The sequence below is a fragment of the Lithobates pipiens genome, unplaced genomic scaffold, assembly GCF_037356315.1.
Source record: "Lithobates pipiens isolate NorthernLeopardFrog02 unplaced genomic scaffold, aLitPip1_a1.2 Scaffold_18, whole genome shotgun sequence".
Taxonomy (NCBI): domain Eukaryota; kingdom Metazoa; phylum Chordata; class Amphibia; order Anura; family Ranidae; genus Lithobates; species Lithobates pipiens.
In genome coordinates, this window is record NW_027507758.1 from 394962624 (window position 1) to 394979209 (window position 16586).

The following is a 16586-nucleotide window of genomic DNA, read 5'->3' on the forward strand; positions in this document are numbered from 1 at the left end:
GAAAGTTCTGTATGGTAAAATACATAATCACCAATAAATTCATAATCTACAACTTTGTAAACAGGATATTCATGTGATTCCTGTATTTCTTTGCTTAATGTATCCATTTCTGCAAAGAAAGAATAATGAAAAACATTACATATGGGGACATAAAAATATTTTGTTATATTAGTCCACAATAATTTTGTTATCTCTATAATTTCACAGTGCAGTACAAGAGGAATATTATGTAGAAAAGGTCAACACCACTACTACTATTGCTACACAAGTGTTAATAAAACTATTATGATTACTGATGATGATGATGATATTATTAATAATAATAATTCAAATAATAATAATAATATGAATTTCCAATATCACAAAAGTTTTAAATATAGATTCTAAGGAGAGAGGACTTCATTTTAGTTGTTTTTGCACTAGACAAGCATATTTATATTGGATTCTGGCATTTGGCAAAGACCACTAGTGCCTTGTAAATACTTCATTTAATCTCCATATTTAAAAACTTGATTACTGCCAAAATGCTTTGACTATTAAATTCAGCTGCTGCCAAACGTAGAAGGGTTCTGGAAAAGCATCAAAACAAAAATGATGTCCGCAAGTACTTTATTTATTTATTTTATTGCTGTCTGCTACCTCAAAATATGTTCTGTCAACAGATGCCAATATATATCTCTATGTCATTTGCAATAAATTTTGCAGCATTTTATATTTTCACACTATTTGTTTGACTTTGGATTTTTTTTTTTTATTACTTGCACAGTTGTTTGTTACATGTGCACAAGATATTGAGAAATATTTTTAAAAAATTGCCAGATATAATCTTCAACTAGCTAATTATGTATCTCATTAGTATATACAGTACTGAATTAAAGTGCACACTGTACTAGGTAATCAATTTATGCAAAAGCCAAATAACCTACAAGTCCACATTGTTGAATTATATGTTAAAACTCTCTCCTTAGCCTCAAGACACTTTCAGACATATTCCTATAAAATAAAAGTTTTAACTACAAAGGTGACAAACCCTACCAAATTCCAGTACCCATACCTCAATTAATCCCAGGTTTTTCTATTCAAAACTGGCAAAATCAGGGTATCGTTTACCTCTCACATTTATACTTTAAGGATTTACTTAAATCATTTGCTGTGCTATGATAGGACTATTTTAAGTATATCCAAATAACACACTGTTTTCTACGTCTACAAATTTCTGTTCATGAAAAAATATGGAAATACCTCTCCAGCACCTCTATGCATACTAAAGGTATATACTATTTTACAGCCTACTAGACGCCAAATACAACTTTACTAAACTACCCACAAAGCTAAAATGGGAAAGAGATATTGGTAGATATTAAAGCCCTTCTCAATGGTCAATAGCACTGGTATCTGGCTGCAAAGTGACCCGGGCTTCCAACCTTTGGGAACTGATATTTAAAGTAACCCTCAGATGGTATATCACCCCAAACCAAACGCACACCGATAACCCATCTATAGCACCTACCTGTTGGATTAACCGTGGGGAGCAATCTTCTGCACATTCTATTTGGGTGTAACAAAATACTGGCATTCTTGGCAGACATTTTTGCACTCATTGGTACAGTTATCAAAACCCCAATAACTCCATCACCACAACTTGCCTTAGTAAACATAGGAATTGAACAATTACCCCTTCAGCTTCGATGTGTGACCACTAGACATGTGCAGAGTAAAATATTTTGTTTTGGAATTTAGTTTTCGTCCGAAAAATGTATTTATTTAGTTACTCCCGAAATTCATTTTTTATTTATTTAGTTTTTCATTCAAAAATTGCATTCGTCCGAAAATCCACATGAATTACGGTCGAATCTGTCTTTGAAGGATTATGGTGTCTGTTGAATGTATAAAGAAGATTCGACGGAGCTAGTATATAGCATACTTCGTGTGAATTTTAGAACCCTATTAAAGTCTATGGGACTCCAACGTTCAAAATCTAAAGTGCTAATTTTAAAGGCTAATATGCAAGTTACTGTCCTAAAAAGTGTTTGGGGACCCGGGTCCTGCCCCAGGGGACATGTATCAATGCAATAAAAGTTTTAAAAACTGACTTTTTTTCGGGAGCAGTGGTTTCAAAGTAACAACTGCTTTTAGTTCTCTTCTAATAATATATAACGGTACTAAGCAATATCTAAGTTCTCTTATGCGAGCGATTTATATGTTATGTTAATCATGACAACTCTGCTTGTGTAATAATATGTATGTTCAATGGCAACCATAGCCACTCTACCTTACTTGCTACTTTACTTTTGTACTCTGATAAAACTCAATAAAAACGTATTGAACAAAAAAAAATAAAAGTGTTAAATTAGTCACAACAGATCAAGAGTACTTTGCAAACATGTGGTCTTCAGGAGCACAGTTATCCCTTTGACCATACCTAGTCTAAGGGGTCGATTTATAAAATATGTGACATTCACCAAAACATTTGCTGCTGAAAATTTCAGGGGCACATGTTTTAAATTATTGTTATTATCTCATTTGCAATTATTTGTTTGTGAATGTCACATTTACTGCTTTATAAATATGTTGCTTTTGTGCTTGCTAGTGAGAGTTGTGAATTAATAGGCCAGGTTACCAATAACCGATTGGTTGTCATTTAGAATTTAAATCTACATCCTAAGAGCACTATACGGCTTATTTAAAAGTACAGTGGTATCGACACTCTACACTTTGCAGGAAATCGCTCCTTATTACTCCACAATGTTACGAGCAGTGCCCTCTGATTCCATTTGTATTGAATTGGATTTTAACTGTTCTGTCTGCCCTAAGATTGTAAAGCGCTGTGCAAACTGTTGACGCTATATAAATTCTGTATGATATTATAATAATGTTCCCCCTGTTAAGTTTTATTTATGTAATGGAAAGCCTGGTGTGGAGCCAGCGGTATCTATCAATTTGTTTTCAGCATAATGCTACAGAGAAAACTCCCAGACAGGAGGAAAGTCCTGTTATAAGACCTGTCAGTCATGTAATAGGCTTGTAGCTGCAGGCATCATTCAGTTATCCCCACTCAAAGTCCAGGACGTCATATGAAGTACCTTGGGTGGGAAGTGGTTAAAGCCCAACTGTGGAATTTTCATCCTCACTGCCAGACAATCCCTGCACCAAAGCCCCTCCCAATTTATATTTTTTATACCTACTTTTTTCCAGATATCTAGAATCTGGCTGCATGATAAGCAGGGTCCTCTTCTTCCAAATTTCTTCAGAGGATGGCCTGTAATAAATCATGCAAAGATTGCATGATGTTGTCAAGCCTCTCTGCATCGTAAAAACAAGACCCTCTCTGCCCACCTTTTCCTACACACACACACATTTAATTTTCTAATTATAAATAATAATACAGCAGTTTTTTTCATGTATTTTGTGATTTAAAGTTCATGTCTACTGCAAAGCAAAGTTTTTATGAATTAATTCAGTTAAAGTATTCAGTCTAATGTTAGCATGTATTTATATACTTTTTAAAAGTTATTTTACATGAGTTTGAAGAAAAGGTCAGTTAAAAACTTTACTGTTTATTTTAAGGTTCTGGAGCATATGCAGACAATTTTACTGGTGCTGTATCTACAACTGGACATGGGGAATCCATAATGAAAGTAACACTTGCAAGACTTGTACTCTTTAACATGGAGAAAGGTAATGTTTTTGACAAGACATATCAATACTGAATTTCCCTGACAGATGTGAAAATGTTAACAAAATCTTTATAAGAATAACAATATGGTATTTTTTTTTTATATATGACTGTTTACCAATTTTATCTGTACCATTTAGGCTTGTTCTGGTGTACACTAAGCTATACCTTGAAGTTTATTGCTTTTGGCTCCTCCTACATGGAAACTGGCTTTCCTAAATGAATAAGTGGCTCTGTGGATTAATAGATGTGTCAGTCTGGTACGGTGTGGGTTAACACAGGCTTGGATATTAATATTTTGAAAATGCATTCCTGCTTACCCATGATGCGTCTTAATGACAACCCTATTCAATAAAAGATATAAATGAAAATATAAACACATGTACAGTAGAAATGGCCAATTCCTATGCATATGGGAACATGCTCATTGTTAATCAAAACAAGAGTGATGCCATCTAAGAAATCTTCAATTTTTATAAAGGCTAGCATGCCATGAGTACCCATTATTGTATTGGAACATTACTTCCCCTTTTGCTAGAAAAGGGAGAAGATGCTTTGCTGATTGGAAATGAGCTTTCTAACCACACATTTTGTTCACCATGAGTTACCCAGGAACTTTACTTTTCCTATTACTAATATTTTTACATTGCTTGGTAGAACCAATGATGGGTTTGAAAGCAAAAAAATAAAGAATCGTACTAATAGTGATGCAGAAATTGATTCAGGATTTTTGAATTGCTCAGTTGTACGTTAATTATACAGAAATACTCAGACTTATCAATAATGGGCAAATCATCTTATTAGTTGATTCACTACTAATTACAAGCTACATGTGGTAAGGCATTTTTAACTGGGGTCCATACTAAGGGTATACAGGGTGTTAGCAGGTACAAAGGTGGGCATATTATCTAGTTTGGAATATGGAATAGAAGAAGTCCAGTCTTTCCCGACAAGCCAGAACTGGTAAAATACTAGTCTCGGTATACAGTGATTATTGCATATATTTAGTAAGGCATAAAAACTATAGAAATCCTTTTACATAATTTCCTCACAAGGTGATTCTACAGGCATACTACTATCAAAACTCATACATTATGTATTATTTAATCAATGTACTTCACAGCTTGCACATATTTCCATATTGTCTTAATTGTTAAATTGAGAGCATAATGTTTTGTTGGATGGTATTTACTTTAATTTATGTCTGAAACAGAGGAAGCACATCCAAGAATTAGACACAGACAGACAGGTAGTCAATTAAATAGATCTGATTTAGAAATCCAAGCTATCAGCTGCTGACATATACTCATTAGTGTTAAATATATTTACTAGATCTAATCAACACAATTGAAATATGTTTAGTTAGAAGCAGAAATAGCCTGATATAGTTACACTTATATATACAGTATTTCACAAAAGTGAGTACACCCCTCACATTTTTGTAAATATTTTATTATATCTTTTCATGTGACAACACTGATGAAATTACACTTTGCTACAACAATGTAAAGTTGTGAGTGTACAGCTTGTATAACAGTGTAAATTTGCTGTCCCCTCAAAATAACTCAACACACAGAAATTAATGTCTAAACCGCTGGCAACAAAAGTGAGTACACCCCTAAGTGAAAATGTCCAAATTGGGCCCAAAGAGTCAATATTTTGTATGGTCACCATTATTTTTCCTCCACCTTCTATTTGAGGATGCCCCACAGATGCTTAATAGGGTTTAGCTCTGGAGACATGCTTGGCCAGTCCATCACCTTTACCCTCAGCTTCTTTAGCGAAGGCAGTGGTCATCTTGGAGCTGTGTTTGGGGTCGTTATCCTATTGGAATACTGCCCTGCGGCCCAGTATCTGAAGGGAGGAGATCATGCTTTGCTTCAGTATATCACAGTACATGTTGGCATTCATGGTTCCCTCAATTAACTGTAGCTCCTCAGTGCCGGCAGCACTCATGCAGCCCCATACCATGACACTCCCACCACCATGCTTGTATTATTATTTTCAGGTTTCTTAAAAAAATCCAACTTTTCTACTTTATGGAAGCATCCAAAAATATGTATTTTTAAAGAACTAAAGCCAACACAGTATTGGAAGGGAATCCTCTGTTAGAAGCTATATTATATCTTAAAGCAGAACATATTTACATTTATATTAAAACTTCAATTTTTTAGACACTTCTTCATCTTTTAATCCTTGTCTATATTCATGATTAAGCTGCTGTGCCAGGTTTCCTGTTTCATGGTGGCTCCCTCCTCTTACATCATCCTATGGAGTCACCTTTGTATGCAGGGACTAGAGTTGTGTCTCTCTGCACTGTGTTATTCAGAGAAAAAAAAACACACAGCCCCACACCTAGGATAACAAGGCACTCTCCCTCCCCCTCCCCTCCCTCTTCCTTTCTCCAAGATAACAGACTGACTTTATGTTGCACTGTCCATTATTAACTCTGGAAGTTCAGGCAAATTAGCACTAAAGCGTCATGTACACTAGCCTACATTTACCTTGGCGTGGGAAAATGCAAAATGCTGAAAATCACAGCATGTATTTGCCACAGTTTTGCATTGATTTTGCCTTGTTTTGCATTTTCCCACAGCTGTCAGTCAAAAGGTTCCTATCCTGAACGCGATTCTTCCACATTCAGAAGAGGGAGGTTGAAGCTCACCTAAATGTGACAGCGCCTAAACTCTGCTAAAAGCATCTGTACATTGACACATATGCTTTTGTTGAGTTGAGTTGAGCAAACAAACGCCAAAAGCTCCTAAACTAATGTTTATGAGCTGCCAGTGTAGGCTAGTGTACATGAAGCGTAACAGCGCAGGAGCTGCAGTACTAAAAGGTTTGTAACCTGGAAGTGATTGGGTAAATAGTTTACTGTGAGATGTTTATTTTATTGTGTCCGATATGTTAAACTAAAACAAGCTGAAGGTTTAAATCTAGTTAAAAGTGATTCATTTGTTTTGTTCCTGCAGCTATGAAAAAACACCAAAGCCTTTACTGAATATAAGTAATTTATTTTAAATAAAGGCTCAAATGCTGGAGTTTTCGTGAAAGTGTAGTCATATTTTAGGTGCGTTATGTCTTTCTTGGGCAATGCCATTGGTTTCTCATGCCAGGTCTAATCCCAAGAAGTCATAAAAAAAACAAAGCTCTCCTGCTCTAAATAAAGGGTGAATTCTAAGTGTTCATTGTCAGAAGCCAAAAAAGCATACAAAGTACATTATGTAATGTGATACCTCTTTTGTCAGATGACAATCTCACTATATACATGAAAACAGTTTGGTGGTGAAGTATGAACACTTTTCTACACCATAGAGAGATGAAGAGAGGAATGCTTAGGTCTAAGTCAGTCTTTTCATCCCTTTTGCTCCCTCTAGTGGTACTTATAAGAACAGTTACCCCAACAACTGACTTTAGAGATTTTTATATTTAGAAAAAAATGACTTTCTTATATTTTTAAACCTATTATTATTGTAAATAAGATTTTGGAAATACTTCAGTGAAACTGAAACAAATTATCAAAAACTGAATAACCAGCAAACACCTTAGTTATTTATATCCTTAATGTGCAGACAGGGTGATTGTAGTGATATAATCAACATTGCGAGGTGATCAAAGTGCTGTTGACATCTCTTCCACCATTCAATGAGAGTGCTTCACCGCGTGCGATGCATCCCCCATAGGGGGTTAAACTCACCAGACAATGTTAATAATTGTAGTTTTTAATTTTAAATTTATAGTATATTTTCCTGGTTTAATGTGGTGTTCCTAGTGTAACGATCGCTGTGCCGGTGTGACAAATATTAGGCTACCTGGTCGGCAATCGAGTATGTTCACTTGTACATTTCTCCCCCTAACTGTGGATAAGGCTGACGGCGTCCGGTTACCATGACGATGTGCAGCGTCATCTGGGCTGGACATTGCGCGATTGCGCTATTTGCTGACACGGGCAGAGACTGGGTAATATAAACTGTCCGCTGGCGTCGTGTAGCTACGCCCTCTGTTGAAGTCGGAAGTGACGAAACGCGCCAGGGCGTGGCCTACACGACGCTCCCGGAAGTGAGGTGTGCGCTCCACCGCTAGCCAAAGACAAGGAAGTCATTCACAGTGTATACAACGGAACACAGGTGGACGGCTCTGGTGTCTGGAAACCCGGTGAAACACACATATTTTTAATGCTGGTGATTTTTTATTAATAATGTACCCAGATATTTAAATGGGGTATTTTATTGGATTGTGCAATCTCTTTTTTTTTATATAAAATGGTATTATGCTATGTGCACACTTTGCTTTGTTTTATGACAAACTTGGAGTATTGCTGAAAACGGGACCCCTGAGGGATGACGTAGGAATTTTGGTACACCTAAAGAGTGACTACTCCTTAAGGCTGGTTTTATCAACATTGTCTGGTGAGTTTAACCCCCTATGGGGGATGCATCGCACGCGGTGAAGCACTCCCACTGTATGGTGGAAGAGATGTCAACAGCACTTTGATCACCTCGCAACGTTGATTAAATCACTACAATCACCCTGTCTGCACATTAAGGACTTTCTTTTTAGAGTTCATACACAATTATTTATGAAAAGATCGTGGACTCCTTATAGAGCGCTGTTTTAATACTGATATTCTCAGACCTATATTGATGAATTGTTTGTATTACTGGTTTATATAATTACTATACTTTTTAAACGGCTGCTATTATCATTTGGACTGCTAGGTCATAATAGACCTGACAGATTTTATTCAGTTTTTTTGGTTCTATTGGTATCTCATATGCAGGCATATATATATATATATATATATATATATATATATATATTATTTTTTTTTGGATCTGTGGTATAGTCCTCACTTGGCGCTGAGTGGTGTATTATAGGCCGTTTTTTTAAATATACCTGGTGTTTAGAGTTATTTATATCCGTTGTAGTACATATGGGCAAATAATTTTACACATACATATTTCTTTAACTAGGTGAAACTCCCCAGCATGCTGCAGATAATGCTCTTGACTATATGGTAAACAAGGTGAATGGCAGAGGAGGCCTAATAACTGTGAGCAAAACAGGAGAGTGGGCAGCAAGATTTACTACCAAAAGAATGGCATGGGCCAGTGTAAAGAACAATATATTAACGTATGGACTCAATCCTGGAGAAATGTGCCACGAAGTTATACATTAATAGAATATAGTGATAATATAGTAAATAGTTTAGAATATAGTTATAACATAGAAAGTTGCTAAAAAAGAAACACTGATTGCCTGTACATTTATCATTGGTTAAGTTTTTAAGTGTTGTAAATTGTACAATGAGTATTTTGTTTATACTGTCTTTGAAAACACAACCTGGTAAATACCAAAACTGTTCTGCAGGTCATTTTGGTTGAACGAGTTCCAATAACCATACAAGTAAAGGATAAGATTGTTCAATATAAAAAGTTTAGATTAATGAATTATGCGCTAAATCTTCTAGTACGGAAGATCGGATCAAATTCAAACAAATGTCTCTTTGTTTTATCCAAGGAAGGTTTTCACCTTTACTTTTTTAAATAATCATTTTAAATAATTAAATCTATGATTAAATCGTTGTTAGTTATTAAATGTATGAGCAGCACTGGTCTTATCTCACATCTAGTGGCAATGTTAGAAGCATCTCTAACAGTGTCATAGTTGCATCATTTTGTGCATACTGTATAAGCCATCTCAATGTACATTATTTTGCCCTTACATATGAATTACTAGTTATAAATATATATACATGAAATATTACTAAATTTCAGAAACATACACCTTTCATGTTATGTACTTTTATGACACTTTATTAAAATAATAATTTTACCATTTAACAAAAATAATGTTTAAAAATAATTAAAAGGCCATTTTAACAAAATAACTTCATTGTGTATGTGAGAAGCCAATTTATACCAACTGCACTCCTTTTTTTTCTGTTAAAGAAATTGAGATTATTTTATAAACAGCATGTTTCTGTTTCTATTCTGAATTAAAAAACATGAATTAGGATATAAATGATCCAAGGAGAATGTGTTCCCAAGCCATAACATAATTGTCTGTCTGTCATTTGATGCATGCTGCTATGTTTGAATGGGACAGCTCAACCAACTATAACTATAATAATTGGTGAATGGGTGGAAATGTATCGGTTAGTCAGCCCATGAAATTAGCTGTTTCATAGTATGCATCTGTAAGAAAAAGTAAGACATTGCATTAGAAAATTTTCCTTGCAAACAGATAATTCTCAGTCATACTTAATTTATTATGTTCTTGAGAATTTGAATAATAGGTGTCTAAATGCATAGGTAATTAAGTGAGGATCAATAGATCCAGCACATAATTGCATTAAAACACATTGCATTATACTTACACTATGAGCAGCACTATGTTCAATACACCATCTTTTCTCTAATATGCTTTTTTTTCTCTGCTATTATGGCTGTAAGTGGATACAAATGTACAGGGTAATGAACAACCTTGTTCAATACCATATTTAGAAGCATATACTATGCTCACTCATTAATGGAAAATGTCTAAATATACATGTGTCAAACTATATACGCTTATATTTAATGATAGTTGTGAATCCAGGAAAATTCAAAAGCATACAGATTTTTTAACCTCCCTGGCGGTACGATTATTTCAGATTTTAGGTGCTGCAAGCGGTACCATTATTTTGCATGGAAATATGGCGTTTTATATTGTAGACCTGTAAGTCTTAGAAATAATTCGCTTAAACCTGTCCAAACAAGAGTCTAATAGACATCCCGGGTATGATAAAAATTTGAAATATGAAATCATAAATTATAATATTATATATATATAAAATAAAATAAATAACTATAAATAATTATAACAAATAATAATATAATAATAATAAAAATGATTCAATAAAGTAATCAAATCAAAAACACTGAAATGTGCTGGGTTGCAGAATTGTTGCTGTCATTACTTTTAGTGTTTGATGATGAATTTCCCCACAAATTACTATCGCTCAATTCTGCGAGTGATTCTAATTTATTATCGCTGTTTTCTAACTGGTCTATAAGCACTTTTGATGTAAACGGACATTTTTTGGTTGCTATGGACAATCTGCAGTTTCCAGGCATAAAGAACAGTATTTATAATATAAAACTGTATGCAGGACACTGGACAAACCACTAGGGACAAAGGGGATGTGTAATTATTTGATACAGTACTGTAATCTGTAAGATTACAGTATACTGTATCCGTACTGTGTTTTTTACTTTTTGAATTTTGCGCCGAACTCCGTCCCCGTGCGTCGCAACGCTCGCAGGGAACGGAGCTCGGCGATGTGACAGATCGAGAGGAGGACGGCTCGCTGATCACAGCGGGGGGACATCGCTGGATCCAGGAGACAAGGTAAGTAACCCCATCCATGGATCCAGCGATGCGGTCCCGAGTCTGGCTCGGGAATACCGCTTATGGTATTTAAATCTTACCCCGAGCCAGACTCGGGAATATCGCCAGGGAAATTAAAAGTGTACAAGGTCTGTCTGGAAAAAGTCCACCTATTGTTAATATAACAAAAATAGTTTGCTTGAAAGCAATGTAACCTGGCAGCCAAGGAGAATGTACTGGAATGCACATGTATGGACGATGAAGACTTCACTGTACTAGTCAGTGGGATCGCTAGACATGGTTGAGTGAGAATGTGTACTGTGTGGCCAGCACATTCAAAATTATTAAGCAAGCAGAGTAATGAATCTGCATCAAATTTTATGTTAAACTTGGACGTTCCTCCACGGAAACTATTCAGATTATTCAAAAGGTTTTCAGGGAGGATGCAATGAGTGCAGCACAAATAAAAGTGAGGCACAAATGCTTCAAAGATGGTTTCATGGAAAAAATATTTCATACTTTACATAATACAAATCATTTGTATGATAAGAAATGGAACAAAAATGGTTTGCTTGAAAGCAATGTAACCTGGCAGCCAAGGAGAATGTACTGGAATGCACATGTATGGACGATGAAGACTTCACTGTACTAGTGAGTGGGATCGCTAGACATGGTTGAGTGAGAATGTGTACTGTGTGGCCAGCACATTCAAAATTATTAAGCAAGCAGAGTAATGAATCTGCATCAAATTTTATGTTAAACTTGGACGTTCCTCCACGGAAACTATTCAGATTATTCAAAAGGTTTTCAGGGAGGATGCAATGAGTGCAGCACAAATAAAAGTGAGGCACAAATGCTTCAAAGATGGTTTCATGGAAAAAATATTTCATACTTTACATAATACAAATCATTTGTATGATAAGAAATGGAACAAAAATGGTTTGCTTGAAAGCAATGTAACCTGGCAGCCAAGGAGAATGTACTGGAATGCACATGTATGGACGATGAAGACTTCACTGTACTAGTGAGTGGGATCGCTAGACATGGTTGAGTGAGAATGTGTACTGTGTGGCCAGCACATTCAAAATTATTAAGCAAGCAGAGTAATGAATCTGCATCAAATTTTATGTTAAACTTGGACGTTCCTCCACGGAAACTATTCAGATTATTCAAAAGGTTTTCAGGGAGGATGCAATGAGTGCAGCACAAATATAAGTGAGGCACAAATGCTTCAAAGATGGTTTCATGGAAAAAATATTTCATACTTTACATAATACAAATCATTTGTATGATAAGAAATGGGACTCCTGGTTTGCACATTCTAAACACTTTCTAAACCTCAAATAACGAATACCCTTCATTAACCTCTCTGGCGGTATGATTATTTCGGATTTTAGGTGCTAAAAGCAGTACAATTATTTTGCATGGAAATTTGGTGTTTTATATTGTAGTCCTGTAATTCTTAGGAATAACTCACTTATATCTGTCCAAACCACAGTCTAGCAGACATCCCGGGTATGATAAAGTTTGAAAATGAAATCATAAATTATAATATAATAAATAACTGTAAATAATTATACCAAATAATAATATAACAATAATAAAAATTATTCAATAATGTAATCAAATCAAAAACACTGAAATCTGCTCAGTTGCAGAATTGTCACTGTCATTACTTTTCAATATTTGATGACGGATCTCCCCACAAATCGCTATCGCTCAATTCTGCGAGTGATTCTAATTTATTATCGCTGTTTTCTAGTTGGTCTAAAATCATTTTTGATGTAAAGGGACAGTTTTGGTTGCTATGGACAATCTCCAGTTTCCAGGCATAAAGAATAGTTTTTATAATATAAAACTGCATGCAGGACACTGGGCAGACCACTAGGGACAAAGGGGATGTGAAATAATTACATACAGCAATGCAATCTGTAAGATTACATTATACTGTATGTATACTGTGTGTTTCACTTTTTGAATTTGGCGCCGATCTCCGCCCCGTGCATCGCAACGCTCGCAGGGAACGGAGATTGGCTCCGTGATTAATCGAGTGGAGGACGAGCCGCTTGTACACGGGGACATTGCTGGATCCAAGGGAGAAGGTAAGTAAACCTCCTCCTGGATTCAGCGATGCGGTCCCGAGTCTGGCTCGGGGTTACCGCTTTTGGTACAAAACTTCCACCCCGAGCCAGACTCGGGAACACTGCCAGGGGGGTTAAAAGTCATTAATGTACAACAGTTGTTTATCTATTTCAAGGTCACCATGGATAGTATATTAGTCAATAACTGCAATTAGGGAAGAGCCCGATGTTCGACTTGAACGTAAGATCGACTCGAACATTGGGTGTTCGCCTGTTTGCCAGATAGCAAACAATTTGGGGTGTTCGCGGCAAATTCGAAAGCCACAGAACACCCTTTAAAATTCTATGGGAGACAAGTATTGACACCTGCAACTAAATAACATCCAGAGATTCCTGTGTCATGCAATCTCTGAATGTGGCAACATGAAGACAAAATAATATGAAACACTATACATACAACATAAAATAGAGCGCCCAGACGCCAAGAGTCTGCTGCGTCAAGTCAACATGCAAAATTCTATGGCATAAATATGCTAATAGGCAGGGGCATCTGCATAGAGGTCCCTGGAAGGCTCAAGCTTATGAAGTGCAGGGAGAGAGGGAGTTGGGGAAGGAGATAATCTGCCTGTGATAACCAGAGATCCTGGGGAGATGGTGTATAAAATTGCTGGTAAATGTCCCCAAAGACACTGATGTATGTATGACAGTGACTAGTGGCCAAAGTGTGAGGGCTGATGATGGTACAAAACTTGCATGGAATGGAAATAGATGTAAGTATATGAAAATCCAAAATGGATCTATGCTGTGGTCGAATATGAGTGGCTAATCCAGTAATGATAATATCACAACACGGATGATAGTCCCAAGTTTTCTGGATAGTTCTAGTGTGAGACAGGGTACTGGGCTTGTATAATATCCGTGTAACATGCCAATATTGGCAATATGTGTGAAAAGGAATTTGCCATACGATACCCTATCCACGATGGTGCTGTATCCAGTGAGCGATCTTCAAGAAGTGATGTTCAACAAGTGCGGGGTGTGTCTGCTCCTTCGTGGCCCACATGCAGTACTATGGCTCCCAGTATTATGTACTGCGGTCTTTCCAACTCGCCGACCCACAGTCTCGCCGTGGGCTTGCTTCCGGGACACAGCTGAGAAGTGGCGTCAAGTGACGCTGGTGACGTCAACGCATTTCGCAAAGGAAGTTGTGTAGTTTCGTCTGGACATATGGGCGGGCCTTGCGTCGTTCCTTGTTATGGCTTGTCGCTGCGTAAGGTAACTGCCCCTTATTCATAGTTAATGGAACACTGTGTTCAACATGTATTGTCTACTAGCAAGCTTTCCTAAACACTTGCTTTGCGGGGAAGGGGGAGGAAAAGGGGAGAGGAAGGGAGCTGAAGTGAGAAGGGAGGAAGGGGAGCGGGAAAGGGGGAATGGGGGACATGACATAACGTGACATAGGCATAAGGATATATATCTATACATGTATATATGAATATACATGTATGCCACTAACCAGAACAGAAATAACTACATTTTATTTTATGTAACGTTTATTTTTCACTGGTTTGTTTGATACAGCCCGTATTTCCTTCTGGGATATGTCTAAATGACATATCTGAGGCGTGTCTAATTGTCACAAGCAGAAGGTCAGGCTAGATGTCTATATATAGTTAGTTTCTGATCTGTCTATAACGATGGTGATATATCTAATAAAGAGATAATGCCCCACACAGTTATTATGTGGTTTACTAAGTTTCCATGAAGACCTGATGATTTAGTTCAGTGTTCACACCTAGTGGACTCAAACATTTTAAATGGTAGATCCACCACTTTTCTTTTTGCAATAATATGCGGTTGAAATCTCCTCGTCTTGGGGGCAATTTCAGCATGTAGATACCTTTTACTGTCATGCCCTCCAATTTACCATCATGAAATTGGGTGAAATGCTTAGCCAGAGGTTTTTCAGTATCTTTCGCTTTTATCTTAGGGGACGCTTGGTCTTGCCAATGTACATTTTTCTGCAGGGGCATGTTATCCTTTGGAGGAGGTGCAATTGATGTGATCCCTGATCTCAAACTCTCTCTCCCCTCGTGCATCTCCAAACATGTCCGTTCTGTCTATATATGGGCATATTTGGCAGCGTCCACATGAGAACATGCCCCTGCTCCTTGGGAAAACCGACAGCTACATTGTATCCCCCTCCTTTCTGAATTCAGATCTTATTAATAGGTCGCATAAGTTCCTGGCTCTCCTAGTTACCATATTAGGGGAGGGGCCTACTATTTTGGCTAATCCCAGGGTGCTGGTCAGTATGCCCCAGTGTTTTTTGAGTATCTCTCGGACTGTGTCCCATTGGATGCCAAATTGTGTGATCATTCTAACGGGGCCCTGTATAGTTTGATTAGGTTTTTTGGTTGTTACTTTTTCTCCTGTCGCGGTCACTAGTAGATCTTCTCTTTTACGAGTAGCTACCTTATTTGTTGCTCCTCTGAGCTGGTTATGTGTGTATCCACGTTCCCTAAATCTTCTATAAAGATCCTTGCTTTCTCTCCTGTAGTCTGCAGGTTCTGTACAATTGCGTTTGAGGTGGAGGAATTGTCCAACCGGTATACTATCTTTCAGTCATTTAGGATGATAGCTGTTTGCTTGTAGGAGAGTATTTGCAGATGTGTCTTTCCTATAGGTACATGTGGTGATAGTGTCTCCAGAAATTGAAATCCACAAATCCAGGAATGAAATCTTTGTTTGGTCAAAAATATATGTTAAATGAATGTTTAAATCATTGACATTCAATTGTTCCATGAATCCGTGTAATTCAATCAGGTTGCCACTCCATACCAATAGGACATCATCTATGTATCTTAACCAGGTATGTACATGGTCAAGATACATATGGTTGGTAAATACATATTCCTCCTCCCATAACCCCAAATGTCCCCTTAATTTGCTGATAGAATTTGTTTAGAAATTGAAAACAGCTATTCTCTAGTGCATACTTTAAGAGTTCAAGTATGAACTCATTTTGATGAGCGCAGGCATGAAAATACAGATCCAAAAATCCCTCTACTGCCCTTAGCCCGCATTTATGCAGAATCGAGGTGTAGAGGGACTCTACATCTACTCCAAACAGCCATGCATCTTTGGGAATCTTTAGATCCTTAATTTTAGCAAGGATGTCTCTAGCGTCCTGAACATGTGATCTATTTCCATTCCATGCAAGTTTTGTACCATCATCAGCCCTCACACTTTGGCCACTAGTCACTGACATACATCCATCAGTGTCTTTGGGGACGATTTACCAGCAATTTTATACGCCATCTCCCCAGGATCTCTGGTTATCACAGCCAGTTTATCTCTCCTCCTTCCCCAACCCCTTCTCTCCCTGCACTTCATAGGCTTGAGCCTTCCAGGGGCCTCTATGCAGATGCCCCTGCCTATTAGGATACCCGCATACA

The 16586-nt window shown here is 37.1% G+C and overlaps 1 protein-coding gene across 3 annotated transcripts in view; it reads left to right on the forward strand.

Moving 5' to 3' along the window:
• The window catches only part of LOC143988351 (isoaspartyl peptidase/L-asparaginase-like), an 85442-nt gene extending 75876 nt beyond the window's left edge, over positions 1-9566 (forward strand). For all 3 annotated transcript variants that reach the window (XM_077487864.1, XM_077487863.1, XM_077487862.1), the window contains exons 6-7: positions 3568-3678; positions 8650-9566. In XM_077487864.1, the coding sequence (XP_077343990.1) occupies positions 3568-3678; positions 8650-8855 (317 nt within the window). In that variant the 3' untranslated portion in view covers positions 8856-9566. The remainder of the gene's footprint in view (positions 1-3567; positions 3679-8649) is intronic.
• Positions 9567-16586: the final 7020 nt, after the last annotated feature.